Source organism: Pseudorca crassidens, chromosome 12, assembly GCF_039906515.1.
Source record: "Pseudorca crassidens isolate mPseCra1 chromosome 12, mPseCra1.hap1, whole genome shotgun sequence".
NCBI classification, from domain to species: Eukaryota; Metazoa; Chordata; class Mammalia; order Artiodactyla; family Delphinidae; genus Pseudorca; species Pseudorca crassidens.
In genome coordinates this window covers 45435023-45451310 of record NC_090307.1, presented here as the reverse complement: position 1 = coordinate 45451310, position 16288 = coordinate 45435023, and the positions used below count along the sequence as shown (strand labels likewise).

General features: G+C 42.6%; 1 protein-coding gene across 1 annotated transcript; it reads left to right on the top strand.

The window, feature by feature from the left end:
• The first annotated feature begins 8764 nt into the window (after nt 1-8764).
• On the top strand, nt 8765-15191 carry TTR (transthyretin). The gene is given in 5 exon segments (XM_067701416.1): nt 8765-8865; nt 9871-10001; nt 13559-13626; nt 13629-13693; nt 14944-15191. Coding segments are annotated over 5 exon segments (441 nt in total). The 5' UTR covers nt 8765-8796; the 3' UTR covers nt 15052-15191.
• Nucleotides 15192-16288: the final 1097 nt, after the last annotated feature.

Genomic DNA, 16288 nt, shown 5'->3' with positions numbered 1-16288 from the left:
CTGTCCAAGGCCCAGCTAGTGTTTGAAGGACCATTGCTGTCAACAGAGATGGAGTAGAACCGAGTCTTGGCCATCTCTGAATGTCAGGCAAAGGACATTCGACTTTATTTAGCGGGCCATGGGGAGTGAGAGAAAGCTTTTGAAGAGAGATGTGATGTAATCAGAGGTATGCATTAAGAAGATTAATTTGGCAGTAGCTTATAGAAAAGATTATATGGAAAATAGATTAGCAGGAAGGAGACTAATTAAGACATACTTGCAAAAGACTATGTGATGAGCAATGAAGGTTTGAATTCAGTTGGCAGCTGTGGAAACAGAAAGTAAGAAATGGAGGAAATATTTTGGACATAGAAGTGCTATTACTTTTTGAAGTTTGGTGCCAAAGAGGGGGAGAATTCAAAAGTAACTCCTGAGGTCTTAGTCCTAACCAACCGAGCAGAGTAATGTCACTTGGAGAAAGAGTGATGGGGGAGGGGAGAAGGAGGGAGGTGATGGGCGATATGGGGCTCACATTTAGTCATGTTGTTGGAGGCCTTATTGGGATGCCCAGAGAGGCAGGAGATCAGGGGACAGATGAGTCAGGCCAGAAAATGGAGTTGGATGTTCTTACTCAGAGGATATAGAGCAGCTGTAGAGGAAAGGATCAAGATGAAAGGCTGCTGGGATACCTCTGGGTTTAGAGATGACAAGAACCTTTGGAGTAAAAACTATCTTGTAAGAGGGAAGTAGCAGGGAAACCAGACTGTCATCACTGCCGCGCGTGATAAGAAGGGAGAAGTGACTACTCTTTAGTGGTGATGGGAAGGGAAGGATGGGAGGGAGGTGTCACATTGGGTGACGTGAGTTAGTTTTCAGGCATAAAGGAAGGAAAGAGGTGGGGAGAAGAGTAGGTAATGGATAATCTTAGAAGAAGACAAACTGATAAGATCAAGATCAAAGTGGGAACATTAGTCTAGAAAGGTGAAAAATGGGGGGGGTGATTTAGAAAAAATCATGAACTCTCTCCTGAATGGGGGGATGAAAGCAGGAGGGTCACGGAATAGCTCATAGTAGAAATGAAGGTTAAAAGTTTAACACTAAATTAAAAATACCTAGAAATGGAAACAAGGAATCAGTAAGATTTGGATATGGATATAAGAATAATAGAGCTGAAATGAGGGTTACACAAGAATTAAATGAATTTTTTGAGGACATGATCAAGATAATTCTGTCACTTTTCCCTGAAGCAAGCTTAGCACATTGCCACCTTCCATAGGTGTCCTCCAATCAGATGGTGAGGGGACACTCGAATGGAGAAATGGCAGAAGATTAAGGAGAAGAGGTATCTAGGGTGCCTGGTGAGAGAGACACTGAAGACTGACCATGGGACACAGGCTGGGAGGGAAGGAAACACATCCCCAATGGGAGTGATGAGGGCTCCAGGGTTTCTTGGTAGATGGGAAATTTGGTACCACTAAAGAAAGCTCAAGGGAAATGCAGTCACTGGAGAGACCAGATTTCAGTTAAGATGAAGAGGTAGACAGAGCACTTGGGACACCAGCTAAGTGGAGTTTGGGCACAGGAGGATTGAAGTTTTCTGGAACTCAGTGGAAGGAACGGGCAGGGGTGTGATCTAAGTGGCAGTGAGCACGAGTGAACAGAAAAGCTGAAAAGGAAGAGAAGAGAGAGGAGTTTGCACCTGTAGGGATGCAGGAGAGCAAGACGATTTGTAGGTTAACCCCTTTTGCTCGTGTAGTAGGTCTCGAGGTCAAGTCAACTGGAAAAATCAATCATACTTCTGCATCTTTAAGTGACGAAGCAGATCGACCTAAGAATTCCCCCATTGTTACATTCTCACGGCCCAGTGGTCCAGGATGGCCTCTTCCAGGACACTAAGGACCTTGTTTTGGGAAAACATGGCTGCTGCTAGGACATCTGACTTGTGTTAAACTTGCATTTCTCCCTGGCCTCTGCCTTTAAATATTCAAATGACTGCTCTTTCCATAAATGAGAACTTCGGTTTACTTGGCTGTTGTTTTAGTTCACTGCCTTCTGTCTTTCTGTTGAGGAGCACCTGTCTAATCTTCTCAGGTTCTAAATACTGGAGAACCATCTACCACTACATCTTCAACACCCTATTCCTCTGGTCTCCGCCTGCTTAGCACTGTCTGTTGTATCCGTCCCTTCCTTCTAGGTGACACCACACCAGCCCGACTACTATTGTTGACATTGTAAGAGGGGCTTTTGCTAAGATCGGTGTCTCCTGGTGGACCCCAGCTGGCCATCTCCCTAGGGGGCATTTCCTGGGTGAATTTGCCAATTCACATGGGCTGACCAATGTCCAAAGTCAACTGTGCAGGCTCAGAACCACCGTTTCATCTGAAATCTCAGAGACGGACTCTCGCGACCAAGCTCACAAAGACTGAAATATAAATGAGAATTCAGTGTAGTGACATCCCATAAAAAACCTATCAGCCCCACAGGCCAGAATGACGGATAATTTCTGTACTTCTGTGGGAAGTCTTTGTGACACTCTTCCCTACACCAGGGAAAATCCTGTTTGTAAAACTATAAATCTTCATGCCAAACAACAAATATTACAATTTCCTTTTTTTTTTTTTTTTTTTTTTTGTGGTATGCGGGCCTCTCACTGTTGCGGCCTCTCCCTTTGCGGAGCACAGGCTCCGGATGCGCAGGCTCAGCGGCCATGGCTCAGGGGCCCAGCCACTCTGCGGCATGTGGGATCTTCCCAGACCGGGGCACGAACCCGTGTCCCCTGCATCGGCAGGCGGACTCTCAACCACTGTGTCACCAGAGAAGCCCACAACTTCCCTTTTACTTCCTTCAACTGCTAACGAATCTCAGGGATAACTTCCATTTTCTCACTTTGTATATGCTAGTAGATTCCATGAGATTACAGCCATGCCATGCTGGCCTGGGGTCCATTCCATCTCTTTCCTCAGAGTTCTTAACCTCACTGTATGTAAAATTAAATACAGTACAAAGGAACTCAATAACACTGAAATGACACTTTAAAATATTTTTCAAATTGTGATATAATATGTGTGCATCTTTATTAATTACAAAATCTAGCACTGGGTCTAATAACTACCATAACTTCAAAGTAGTGATGAGCATAAAGAATATTTTGAAAGATATCCACCACCCAGTAGATGTATATGAAAATATATGTGATTTCTATTGGTGACAAAGTCACAGGTACTGCTAATAACTACTTTTGGTTTGTTGTCTACATTTATAATTTAAGGAAATGCTGAATTTCAGTCAGGGATTTGTATAAATAAAGATGTAGTTTTTTCTCATCCAATATCACAGGTTTTCCGAATTTTACCCACAGACACCAACAGTTTGTGGACCCCAGGTTAAGAATCCCTATTAAGATGACTTGGCATGTCTCTGCTTTTCTACATTACATGCTGGTTTTATAATGTGTTTCTCACATCACAGTTTCTAAGTTCTTTAGGCAATTCATTCCAGTCTATATATACTACCTACAGTTCTCAGATACATTCTCCATCTTTTTAAGAACATGAGATAATCATCAAAAACTGGAAACTGAAGTATCCACCAAATGCTGAATGGATAAACACATTGTGGTATATCCATTCAAATGAGTACTACTCATAAATTAACAGGAAAATTAATGAAACATGCAGCAACATGGATGAAGAAAAAGAATTATATTAACACAAAGAAGGCTACAAAAGGCTAATCAAAAGGCTACATACTGTATGATTCCATTTATATGGTTGCCTGCATGGGCAATAAAAGAATGGGAAACAAAGGAAAAGGCTTTTTCCATATTTATTCAGCCATCCCCGGAGGAAAGACACACTAGATAAGACAGAAACAAGCATTCCGAGCACAAGAAAACTGTAGTCTGTTGTGAAGTAAGGAAATTTTCTAGGCTCTCCCGTAGGCTGGATGAAATAGTCTCAAAAAATTAGTCAAGTCCCTTTGCTCTAATTCCTTGCTTACTCAGCAACCATCTGACTATTAATTAAATTGGTATTATGGTTTTAAAATGAAGCTTTTACGATTATCTTACTATTAATGGAATCCTCAGGGCTTAGTCACCTCAAGGGGAGCTGATGAAATTGAATTCTTCAGCCTGCAAAGATCCAGGGCCCCAAAACACTGTCTTCCCCCCCTACCCATCCCCCTCCTTCATGAGACCCAGTCCAAACTCCTGGTCAACCAACTCTCCACTCTGGCTAATCAGCTTACTCACAAGAATATTAGTGGGCATTTCAGGGTCAACAGATCACTGGCTAGCAGTTGACATGCACCCTCAGAAAATAAATGAAGAAGAAAGAATTTATCTATGATATTTTTAAAAATTAATAGATAAACTTGTCCCTTAGAAGGGAGACGGCAGAAGAACCTTAAACAGAGAGCAGTCCTGAGCTGTTCATTAACTACCACATATTTCTGTAGTAAAAGGAGGAATAGCATCATCAAATGAGTCTCTTTTTTACCTCAGCTAAACATCTAGGCTTCAGCCCCATGCTCAGAATGTGAAGAAAAACAGTACATGGCTAAGAAAAGACATACATTTATAGCAGAAATGTTTCACTACTGCACCTTTGTTTTCTGGCGCTTGATCCTACTGCTGTTGATATCCACCCTACAGAACACTGTTTCTACAGCAACCACTTAAGGCTCCAGGAATGTGGTGACCCTTGACCTTAATTCATCCCTCTTGGTGGACCTCACGTAACCATCTTTCTAAAAGAGCTTTCACAAACTCAGATAAACACGGAAAGGCAGGCCCTCTTATCTTTGGGAGTTTATGTTTATCCTTATAACCCTCTTTCATCACAAATTGCTTGTCAGGTAAGAAACATTGGACTTTTCTTGTATTTATCACTGCCATTTGTTCCATACCAGCATTCCTTTGACCAAGAATGCATTCCCACTCTCTTCATTTCTTCCTTCCTCCTCAGCTTTGCTCTTCTCTCACCTAAAACACCATAAGCTTCTTCTCCTGAGGCTCTCTTACTTTTACTTCACATTTATCTACATTTGCTCTTTAGGTCTCTGGCAGAATTTTCTCTTCTTTTTATATTAAAAATCGTCTCTATCTCTGTAAATTATTGATGATTCCACAATCAGATTCGGGATGCTCCCTGTACTCTCACTTTCCCTCTACCTCCTTATCTTGTTCAAGTTCAAATTCTGCTAATGATTTCCAGGTCAATGATAGTTCAGAAGACAAGCAAGTCAAAGTGGCCAAGGGCATGAGGCTTGGAGGGTGTGCTACTGCAGTGAATCACGGAATCTACTATTAGGGGGTGTAAATGGATGGAGTGGGGGTGTAACTAACATGAGGAGATAGATCAGGCATAAAAATAAGTTCTTGTATTTAGGTGAAAATTCATAAATGGTAACCGCAGGAAGATATCACCTCACACCTGTTAGAATGGCTATCATAAAGAAGAAAAGAGCTAATAAATGCTTGCAAGGATGTAAAGAAAAGGGAATCTTTGTGCACTGTCGCACTGAGGATGGAAAGTAAATTGGTACAGCAACTATGGAAACAGTATGGAGTTTCCTCAAAAAATGTAAAATAGACCTAGCATACTATCCAGCAATCCCACTTCTGGCTATATATCCAAAGGACATGAGAAATGGATCTCGAAGAGATACCTGCACTCCCGTGTTCAGCATTATTCACAACAGCCTAGATATGGAAACAGCCTCAGTCTCTGTCTAGGGGTGAATGGATAAAGAATCTGTGGTATGTATGTACACAATGGAATATTATTCAGCCATGAGAAAGAAGGGAATCCTGCCATTTACAACAACATGGATGGACCTCGAGGGCATGATGTTAAGTGAGATAAGCCAGACAGAGAAAGACAAATATTGTATGACCTCACTCATATGTAGAATCTAAAAAAGTTAAACTCATAGAAACAGAGAATAAAAAGTGGTTGCCAGGGGCTGAGGGGTGGAAGAAATAGGAGAGTTTGGTAAAAGAGTACAAACTCACAGCTATAAGATAGATAAGGTCTGAAGACCTAACGTAAAACATGGTGACTATAGTTGATAACACTGTCTTATATAATTGAAGTCTGCTAAGAGAGTAGAACTTAAATGTTCTCACTAAAAAAAAAAAAGATAAATATGTGAAGTGATGGGTGTGTTCATTAACTAGATGGTGGGAATCCTTTCACAATGTATACATATATCAAATCACCACTATGTACACTTTAAATATCTTAAAATTTCGTTTGTCAATTATACCTCAATAAAGTTGAAAATAAGATTCATAAATGAAAAAAGCAGAGATGATGGATAATATATGGTGATTTTTGATCATTGCGACCAAGAGGTCATGACGGGTAGTGTTATGTTGCGGGGAATGTGGTCGCAGCTATTATAGTTACACATGCGTTCAGGATGCATCATTTGCAGTAGAGCATCTTCCAAAGAAGGTTACTGTCTCAAAGTCCCGTGTACTGGCCTGATTCTACCTGGAGCACGTATCCAGTTCACAGCATCACATTTGAAAAGAAGCACTGACCACCAATGGGAGTGTATCAGAGGAGGAAGTTCTGGGTGATAAGGATTCTGGGAAACGTGTCTGAAAAGGAATCATTCAAAGAAGTTGGAATGTCTATTTGGCAAATAGAAAATAAGCTGTCACTCATCACTCAAATGGCTGTCAGGAGACCAGCAATTTCAAACTCAAATTTCCAGGAGGCCAGGCAGGAACATAGATGAGAGAAACGAGACATGTATAAGGAGAGAAAAGAGCTCAAGCGTGAGAGTGCCACTAGAGATGCTACCTAGCCTCAGAGTCGAAGGAGAGGCCTGGTTGTTGTGATGTCTGAGAATGACAGCCTGAAGATTACCGTCACATGTGAGAATAGGCCTAATGCTACATCCTTTTCTGCTTTCTCAAGAGAAGCCAGAAATCCACATTTTCATGCAATATGTCTCAATTTTTAATTTTAACAACTATTTCAAAAAAACTTTAAAGACAGATTCCTCAGGCCAAACATAACATGTCTATGGGCTGGTGGCAGCCCAGGGTTGCCAGGTCATGATGTCTATGGGACACATTTCTTGGTTTTAACAGAAAGTAGCGCAAAGATGCATAGATGGAAGATTGACTTGGGACATGAGAGCACGTTCGAATGTTTAGAATTCACAGTCAGAAAACAGACTCTCCACCCAAGCTCTGAGCATTGGGAAATAGTCCAGAGAATAGTAGATGACAATATATGAAAGATATAAAAGAAAGGATTTTCTCCTTAGCAGAGATGTTGAACTAAATTATAATTATACTTTATACCAGAATAGTGGCTTACAGGTTATCAAGCGCTTTTGTATTATCTAATGTAAAAAGTCATTAGAATAGTTCTTTGAAGTAGAAAAGTACGTATTTCTGTTTTACAAATGCATGAGCTGGGTATCTGAGATATTACATAATTCACAGAAGGTCACCCTGCAAACCGGGCAAGAGAATTAGGACTCAGGTCATCGAACTTCAAATTCAAAACTCTTTCCAGTGCTACTTCAGAGTCAGACTCTAAGGCTATGAGATACCATTCCTAGCTATGCTCTGAACTGGATTTGCTCCTTGTTGTTTTTCTGTGGTCAGTTTCCTCCCCTGCACATTTCCGTATTCCTGGAATGTCTTCCTGTCCCTTACACTACTCCCTGAAAGCCCTTATCCTTCACCACCTCTTGTCCAGTTTCTTCCAAGCTGTCACCTAAAGGAATGCTCCCCCAACTCTCCGTGCTCCAAACTGGACTCACCCTTGACATGTGATTGTCCAAAATTTTTGTCTATCTTCTTTGCATCTTCTACATATACGTCTTTATCAGGACAAAACCTGTCTTAACCCATAACAAAGCCACATGCACTTATGTGCACACACATACACACAAGAGCTGGTACTTGATCAATGAATCATCAAATGATTATAATTGCTGGACTTGTAAACTGGTCAGGAGAAAGAGAACCTTTTGTCAACCATGGCTTCTAATTCTCACAGCCATTTCTACTTCCTTCCGGAAACTTTGATTCTGACAAAAGCCAGCTGGGTAGCCTTGTTTCTGCACATTCAGTGCAGGAGAGGCCATAAAAAATATCTGGTTCTTTGTATTTCAGGCTCGTGGATGCCAGTTTGAAATGTGTCCTTATTCCTTGGGTCGAGAACCTTGTCTCAGAAGAACACAAAAATCATGGAGAAATTGCTAAGTTAAGCTTCCAAATGACTTAGTTTGGCTGAAACATAGGTTTTTCAAATGTAAGCACTGCCAAAGGTTTCTCCTCGTTGACTCGTGGATATAGCTCGAGTGCAACGATGCTTTCTGGTGCACTATGTTTAAGCCTGTGTAGCCAAATGTCATTCCATGTGAAATAAGTTACTACAGTTTGCATCGATCATTTAAAATGAATGATAAAATGTATAGAAAATGGAAACATGCATAGAAATAGTAGGTAGGGAGGAATAAAATCTCCAAGAATGTTGCTGCATCCAGCCACGCATGGAGGAGGGTATTTTTGTTTGTTTTGATTGTTTTGTTTTGGTGATCTAGCTGGTCAAATGACCTGTTAAGAATATTTCATAGAGCTAATGTTCTGACGCTCTAATCTGTCTAGGCAAGTTTCATATTTGTGTGGGTTACTTATTCTCCCTTTGTTGACTAAGTCAGCAGTCAGAATCAGCAGGTTTGGAGTCAGGTTGGCAGGGCTCAGGAGGCTGGCTGGGGAGAAGTGAGTATAAAAGCCTGAAGCTGGGAGCAGCCCTTCTCAGAGACCCACCAGTCCTCGGCAGAATGGCTTCTTCCTGTCTGTTCCTCCTTTGCCTCGCTGGACTGGTATTTGTGTCTGAGGCTAGCCCTGTGGTGAGTGTTCGACTCTTTGAAGTCCTTTCATATGTCTCCTGTGGACGAAGGGACTCCTTCCTGCTTTGCCAACCAGCTTTTGTTAGTAGGGCCAGGGCACCCAGCATCTATTTTTAAACATCATTGATTCAAACTTCAAAAACAATGAAATTCTGCAGAGCTCACTGAACTGGGGCTTGGATCCTGGGTGCTCTCCTTTATGGCTTTGCAGTGGTGCCTCAATTTCCTCAGATAAATGGTAGAAATAAAGATCCGATATTCCAGAAGCTGTTACTATTGAGTTTTCAGAAGCTTGACATTTGGTAAAGTTGATTTCCCTTTAGCTAATCAAAAAGTATGTAGTGATTAACCTCTGAAAGGCTTGGCAGACAACGTTCTAGTCAGATATCTAACTCTTAAATCCTGAGAATTCCCTGGTGGCCCAGTGGTTAGGCCCCGGCCCTTTCACTGCTGCGGGCCCCGGGTTGACCCCTGGCTGGGGAACTAAGATCCCGCAAGCTATGCAGTACAGCCAAAAAGAAAAAGAAAAAAAATTCTTAAATCCCCTAGGAGAATTAACTAAAACTATAAAAAGGATCATGAAATCATCTGACATTATTTTACAGCGACTAGTAAGAGGGAATCACTACAGCAACAACTGAGTAAAATGCTCTCAGGAAAAGCTATTTAGTCCCATGGCACAGTACATCTTTGCAGTAATCCCACTCAAATGACGAGGCTTACTGAAGCAACTGTTCTCAGAGGGCCTATTTGCTCCCTTCAAGTTCATTATACACGCCCCCGCTGGAGCACAGCATGTCCAGAGGCAGAAACCATTCCTTCTTCGGAGACAATCACGTCTTTGCTACACTGAGTGAGGGAAGCTCATTAACCATCAACACTTCCGTAGCTGGAAACGGGATTCGCCTGTCCTTTCTGCCTCGCTCCAAATTGAAGGTCACAAAGGACGCATCCTGTCACTCTGACCAACTTTGTTGACTTGTCACTTGTTTTCTCTCTGCCCAGGGCTCTGGTGAATCCAAGTGTCCTCTGATGGTCAAAGTCCTAGATGTGATCCAGGGCATTCCTGCTGTGAACGTGGGCGTGAAAGTGTTCAAAAAGGCTGCTGACGAGACCTGGGAGCCGTTTGCCTCGGGGTGAGCTGCCCGGGGAACCCAGATGGAGGACTTGGTTATACCTTCCCGTTCCCCCGCCACTTGTTAGAGAGAGGGGCTCACATTGTTACCAGAAGGGGGGCCCTTTCCGGGGCCCGAGAGTGGGCTCTCATCTAACACTCGGAAATGAATTGTCCGAGGAGACGCACGTGCTGACAAAGCAGGAGACTTTATTGGGAAGGGGCACCCGGGCAGAGAGCAGCAGGGTAAGGGAACCCAGGAGGACTGCTCTGCCACGTGGCTCGCAGTCTCAGGGCTTATGGCGATGGGGTTAGTTTCCGGCTGTCTCTGGCCAATCATCTTGCTTGTGCCCATATTTGGTCTGACTCAGGATCCTTCCTGGTGGCAGGCACATCTCTCTGCCAAGATGGATTCTAGCTCGAGGGTTTCTGGGAGGTCGGCAGGACCTATGGGCTGGCTTCTCCTCCCTCCTTTTGGCCCCTCTCGGGTTCTTCCGATTAGTTTTCTGAGGCAGTGCCGTGTTCCTTATCGGGACCTCCTGTTGTGAGACAACTCATGCAAGCAGTTATTGTCGTACCTGGCCAAGGCGGGCGGTTTCGGTCAAAGGGTCCCTAACAACATCATTCACTAAAGGTCCACCAAGTAAACTGAAAATGTGGGCAGAGGGAAGGTGGATTCTGAGAAGGATGCCCTCTTGCCTTGTTCAGCTGCAAGTGACCAGGATCCTGAACAGCATTCCGGGCAGCTTCCTACTCCCCCCTACACTTCACCACATTTTGGGGTCATGAACCACATGAAAAGGGTGATGAAAACTATGAACTCCATGCCCAGAAAAATACACATATACACACATACAAAAACGTGTATATAATTTCAGGAATTCCAGATGCCTTGATGCCCTTGCATAACACTCCTTGTCTTGGAATGTTAGGAAAGATGTAGAATTTGTGTTGATTTATTAATGAAAGGAATGGAATCGAGGGGCTGCATGGAGGAGGTGACTGTCTGTAGTGTATCTGGATCATCCAGAGTCCAGAGCTGTTGTCTAGCAAACCCTGGTGGAGCATCTACTCTGTGAGGCTGGGGCTATCGAGCTCCATAGGAAAAGACACAGAAGAGAAAGACACGTGACAGCAAGCACAGCCACAGATCAGCGTCACCATGCCCCACCGCTGGGAGCCCAAATGACTTCTCACCTTCACCAGATGCTCTATAACTTTCACAGAGTTCTTCCACCTCCACTAGCAAGAGTTTCAAAGAACATGCACATTAGTAAAATCTAAACCAACCAACTAAAAGAATGAACAACGAAGAAACACTCAGTACCAAGCGATACTGCTAAGTGTTTCTGTCCCCTGAGAAGAGAGTTTCTGTGGGTTTTCAATGAATCCCAAGAATCACATGATGATTCTTGAAATAGAATTTTTTCTTTTTTTTTTTTTTACACATGATGATTCTTCATCCATCATTGGGAAGGTCATTTTCTTTAGTGTGGTTTCCACTGAGTTTTTATTTGTTAGTTCACTTATGTTTCTATAAGATGCCAAGAACACTGTGGAAATGCCAAGTTAAGAGAATATTCTAAGCATGAGACAGAACGGATGCTAAAAACATTCAGATGAAAATAAAGAAAGAAAGAAAGAAAAGAAAAAAAACAACATTCAGATGTTTGTGGGAATTTCTTTTCTGATGATAAGACAAAAAAGGGAAATCCAATATTTTCTTCCTGGCAAGGAAGAAAGGTGGGAGGCTAATGAACAATCAATAAAGACAACTTCCATTTTTACCTGTCTTAGTTTTTGCTATCTAATGGAGAGTGATTTCTAACACCAGCCATTGAGCAGGTACTTACATGGAAACAGAAACTGCCTAGTTTAAAAACAAAAAGGAGTTACCTAGTATTTGTTGACGGCAAAGAGTTACCAAGGAGCTTAATCATATAAACAATGAAAAAGTCAGATATGGGTTTCTCCTTGTATTTTGGGGTTCCCATCATGTGTACAAATGATACCGCCTCTGGAAGATACCCTCACACAACAGGGGAGAGAAGTGAGGCCCCCAGGTTCCCCAAGGGAACCGCAGTCAGAGAAGCTTATGGCCACTTCCAGGGGTAGTTACGAACCTTCGCCCAAACACCAACCCTGAATCGTAATGACTTTTTTTTTTTTAATGTTAACTGTCTGGCAATTAGTCTGCTAAAACCTAAATTGGAACATGTAGACACAGAAGTACGTTGAAAAGATTTTTAGCTTTCGGGAAAGGAAACCCATTGCAATAAAACGTCAAACAGTCTTTTCAACTGACAGCAAGAACTCCTCTCAGTTTTCTACGTATGAACAAAATCCCGTCACATCAGATTATCCAACAAGTTAATAAAAACAGATTTTCCTGAAACTGCACATCATTTAAGTCCTCCAAATTAGCGGCAGTCAGCTCAATCTGCCCTTGGTGGTTCCCCAGGGACTATGGACCCGTCGGTCAGGCTGGCTCTGCTGCAGGCTACCTGGGTGCCAGGTGGGCCCCAGGGAGGTCACAGCTTCAGTAACTGCCTTCCTGAGTGGCCTGGGCTGTCCCTCCTCCCCCCGCATGATGGTTAGAGCTTCTTTGACCTTCCCACGCCTCACCCACAAGCCCCAAGTTAGCCCAGTTCAAACGCTTCCCTGAGTTTCTAGATGTTCCTCTATCTCCTGCCATTGGCCTGGAACCAGGGTTTTCATCTACAATTTCCCCCTCAAAACACTGAGGGGACAAGGCCCCTTGCTGGGGAAGCCGTTTACTTCCCTCCTTACTTTGTACTGTATGGGGAAGTGGCCAAAAATGTGTTTTTTGTTTATTAGTAATGGGTCCTGTTGGACTGAATGACTTAAGAATGTGTCTATTGCAATTAAAAAAGGTATCGTGTTTATATTAATGCTTTAAAGTTTGGTTACTCTGGGAGCATCAGTTTACAGGAGTGTAAATAGATGATAATGAATGCAATGAAGGATCCCACGTTAAAAGTGTACCTCTCTAGAAAACGTCAGTGTGGTTTTTTTCTTTTCTTTTTTTTATTGGAGTAAAATTGGTTTACAATGTTGTGTTAGTTTCTGCTGTACAACGAAGTGAATCAGCTATACGTATACATATATCGCCTCCCTCTTGGACCTCCCTCCCACCCCCCATCCCAGCCATCTAGGTCACCACAGAGCACCAAGCTGAGCTCCCTGTGCTATACAGCAGGTTTCCACCAGCTATCTATTTTACACATGGTAGCGTATTTATGACACAAGGTAGTGTATTTATGCGTAATGACTTTTTTGAAGTGAAACCTCATAAGAGAAAAAATCTACAATGAGCTTTTTGAAATATTCCTGACAAATTTCCTGTCAGTTAATTTTACAGTTACTAGAATTTTCCCTGTCCTGACCTAGTTGAGAAAAAAAAAAAAAATATATATATATATATATATACACATATATATATAATCACATACACAAACTGCACTTGTGTGTGTGCATGTGTGTGTGTGTGTGGTGTCACCTCAAAATGGCATTTATTCCCTCAATGCCTAACTTAACGTGGACTTTTGCACCTTCTAGGAAAACCAGTGAATTTGGGGAGCTCCATGGGCTCACAACAGATGAAAAACTTGTAGAAGGAATATACAAGTAGAATTAGACACCAAATCCTACTGGAAGTCACTTGGCTTTTCCCCTTTCCATGAATAGGCAGAGGTGAGTGGATGGATGCTTGTGTTGTTTTTTATTTTTTGTTTGTTTTCAATGCCAGAAAATGCACCGTTTGCACTTTGCACCCCTTGGAAAAGTCAGAAGGAACGTACTGTACTAGCCCAGCTTCCCTTTCCCATTTCTACAATCAAAAATCCACAAAACTCTGAAAAGCAAACTTTTTCTCTCTTTGATGATAACTCATTTAGTAACATGACCTGAACTTACAAGATGCTCTTTAGAGATTTCATTCCTTCCACTGAATCCTATTGTCTGCTGAAGAAATATTAATATGTTGGATTATTAGGCAACCCTCCAGACCCCACTTAGGGTGTTATACAGCAAAAAATAAGTGCATCATTTTACTTCTCTAAAATCTGACAATTTTTTCATTCCAAAACACATCTGGCTTCCAGAGGTTTGGATAAGTGATTTCGGACAATGCATACAGAGACAGTAAATTCATAATAATAGCAACACAATAGATAACAGTTTTCAAGCATATACTACCACTGTTTTCTATATTTAACCTATGTGATCTTTGTAAACAACCCATGGGAGCCATTCCTATTATTATCCTTATTTTACAGGTGAAGAAAGTAAGGCACAGGGAAGTTAAATAACTTGCCAAGGTCACGGGGCCAGTAAGGGGAAGAGCAGTAATATTTACCACCAGGGCCCAGGCTGGGTTTAGCCTCCAGGTGTGCCTCAGCTTTCTTCCTGTGAGAAGTCACGCTAGAAAAAATAATAATAATAAAAATAAAGCCACATTTGTAACCCTTGTTTCACACTCTACTCCTCTGCCTATGAGGTAGTGGGAACCTCAAAGTTATCCATGGGCCCAATCTCCTTGTCTGTAATAATTCCTTAAGTCGTGTTAAACAGATGGCTGCCGTGGAAATAGAATCCAGACATGTCGGTCAGCGTTAAAGATCAACTAATTACGTGAGCAATTAGGAGCTCTGTGATTTCCCTCGGTCAGGTTAGGGCCACCCTGATTTTTAGTGTGAATCTCCCAAAAAAAGAGAGAGACCTGATTATACAGCCGGGAGTAAAGAATCTGGTGGAAAAGGCTGCGCAAGGCTCCAGCGGCTTAGCTGGCCAGCATATCTGGAGTTTTGCCTTTTGCTCACACTGCTCCAGAAAACAAAATAAGAAAGTAAAACTAATGTCTTTGGACTTGGAGTGGTCCCTCTGTCTGTGACTCACATTTGGAGGCTCTGCTGAAAAGCAATCCGGTCCGTGTTCCCTCCTAGGTGGTGTTCACAGCCAACGAGTCTGGCCACCGCCACTATACCATCATGGCCCTGCTCAGCCCCTGCACCTACTCCACCACGGCCCTCATCAGCGGCCCCAAGGAGTGAGGGGCACCTGCTTCGGTGGACCTGCAGGATGAGGGACAGGACTTCGTGTAACCAACAGCATTCCATTTTTATTAAAGCAGGGCTTTCACTTTATAGGCTATGTTAGAAACTCGGGCAGAGACAATAAAACATTCCTATTAAAGCACTTCCCATCTCACCATTTGATCTTGCTTTTTTTTATTCCCCTGTTGTCCTCTCGAATAAAAAAAAGAAACCAAATTTGACAGAAATGCAAAGGAACTCAAAGAACATCTCCAGCTGAACTCTGGGGGAAATCCAAATTTCCAATGTTTTCCAAGCTAAGCACATATTCGACCTCGTCCGCAGCTATTAAAAACACACATTCTGAAAATGAGAGAGCCTTCTTTTCCTCTCACCTTTGGTGAATAGCAAAAGGCAAATTCTAAGGGTCCTCTTCTTTATTATGTGCATTTCCTTTAAGTGCTTCGCTGATTTCAAGAGTAGCCCAGCTCCACCGGGACAGACTTACAGTGACTCAAGCCCTCTAATCTGGTTCAAAATGACCAGAGCCCACAGGCAGCTGACTTGGGGATGTGATCAGAGAACCCTCGCACCCCCAACTCACTTGGACTAACCCGAAATTCATGTACTGAGAGATTGCTGTACGCCAAGCATTCCTTTAGATGCTTTGAACCTAAATAAGATCCAGTGCCTGCGTAAAAAGCGCTCACATTCTTTTAAGAAGATAACTATGTCAACGTGATTTGACAAGGGCTATGGCCCAAGGCACCATACCTTGGCAGGAGGGTGGGAAAGAGGGATAGCAAACAGCCTGGAGAAGTCAGAGAGGGACTCGGAATAAGTTGCACTTGTTTGAAATTTGACTCTTAGCCATTTATCGGGTAGAAAAGGAGGACGTATTCTAAGTAAGGAGAGCAGAGATTGCAAGAGCAGGCCAAGGGAAAGAGCTTGATAAATTGAGAGAACAGATGGGGGATTAGAATATTGGATCGTAGTGGGTATTGAGGTGCACTAGGTTGTGCTACTGTAACAAACAACCCCAAATCTCTGTGCCTGAACACAAAGTTTATTTCTCATGAGTGCGAAGTCCAGTGCAGAAGTTCATGTTCTGGTGACCCTCCACATGGAGGTGGCTTTCCTCCACATGGTGACTCAGGGCCCCAGTTTGATTTATTTTGTGGCTTCAAGGGACACCTAGTCAGCAGGCTGGAGGAAGAAATTATGGTATTAGCTACCTCTGCACTGAAGTGTCACA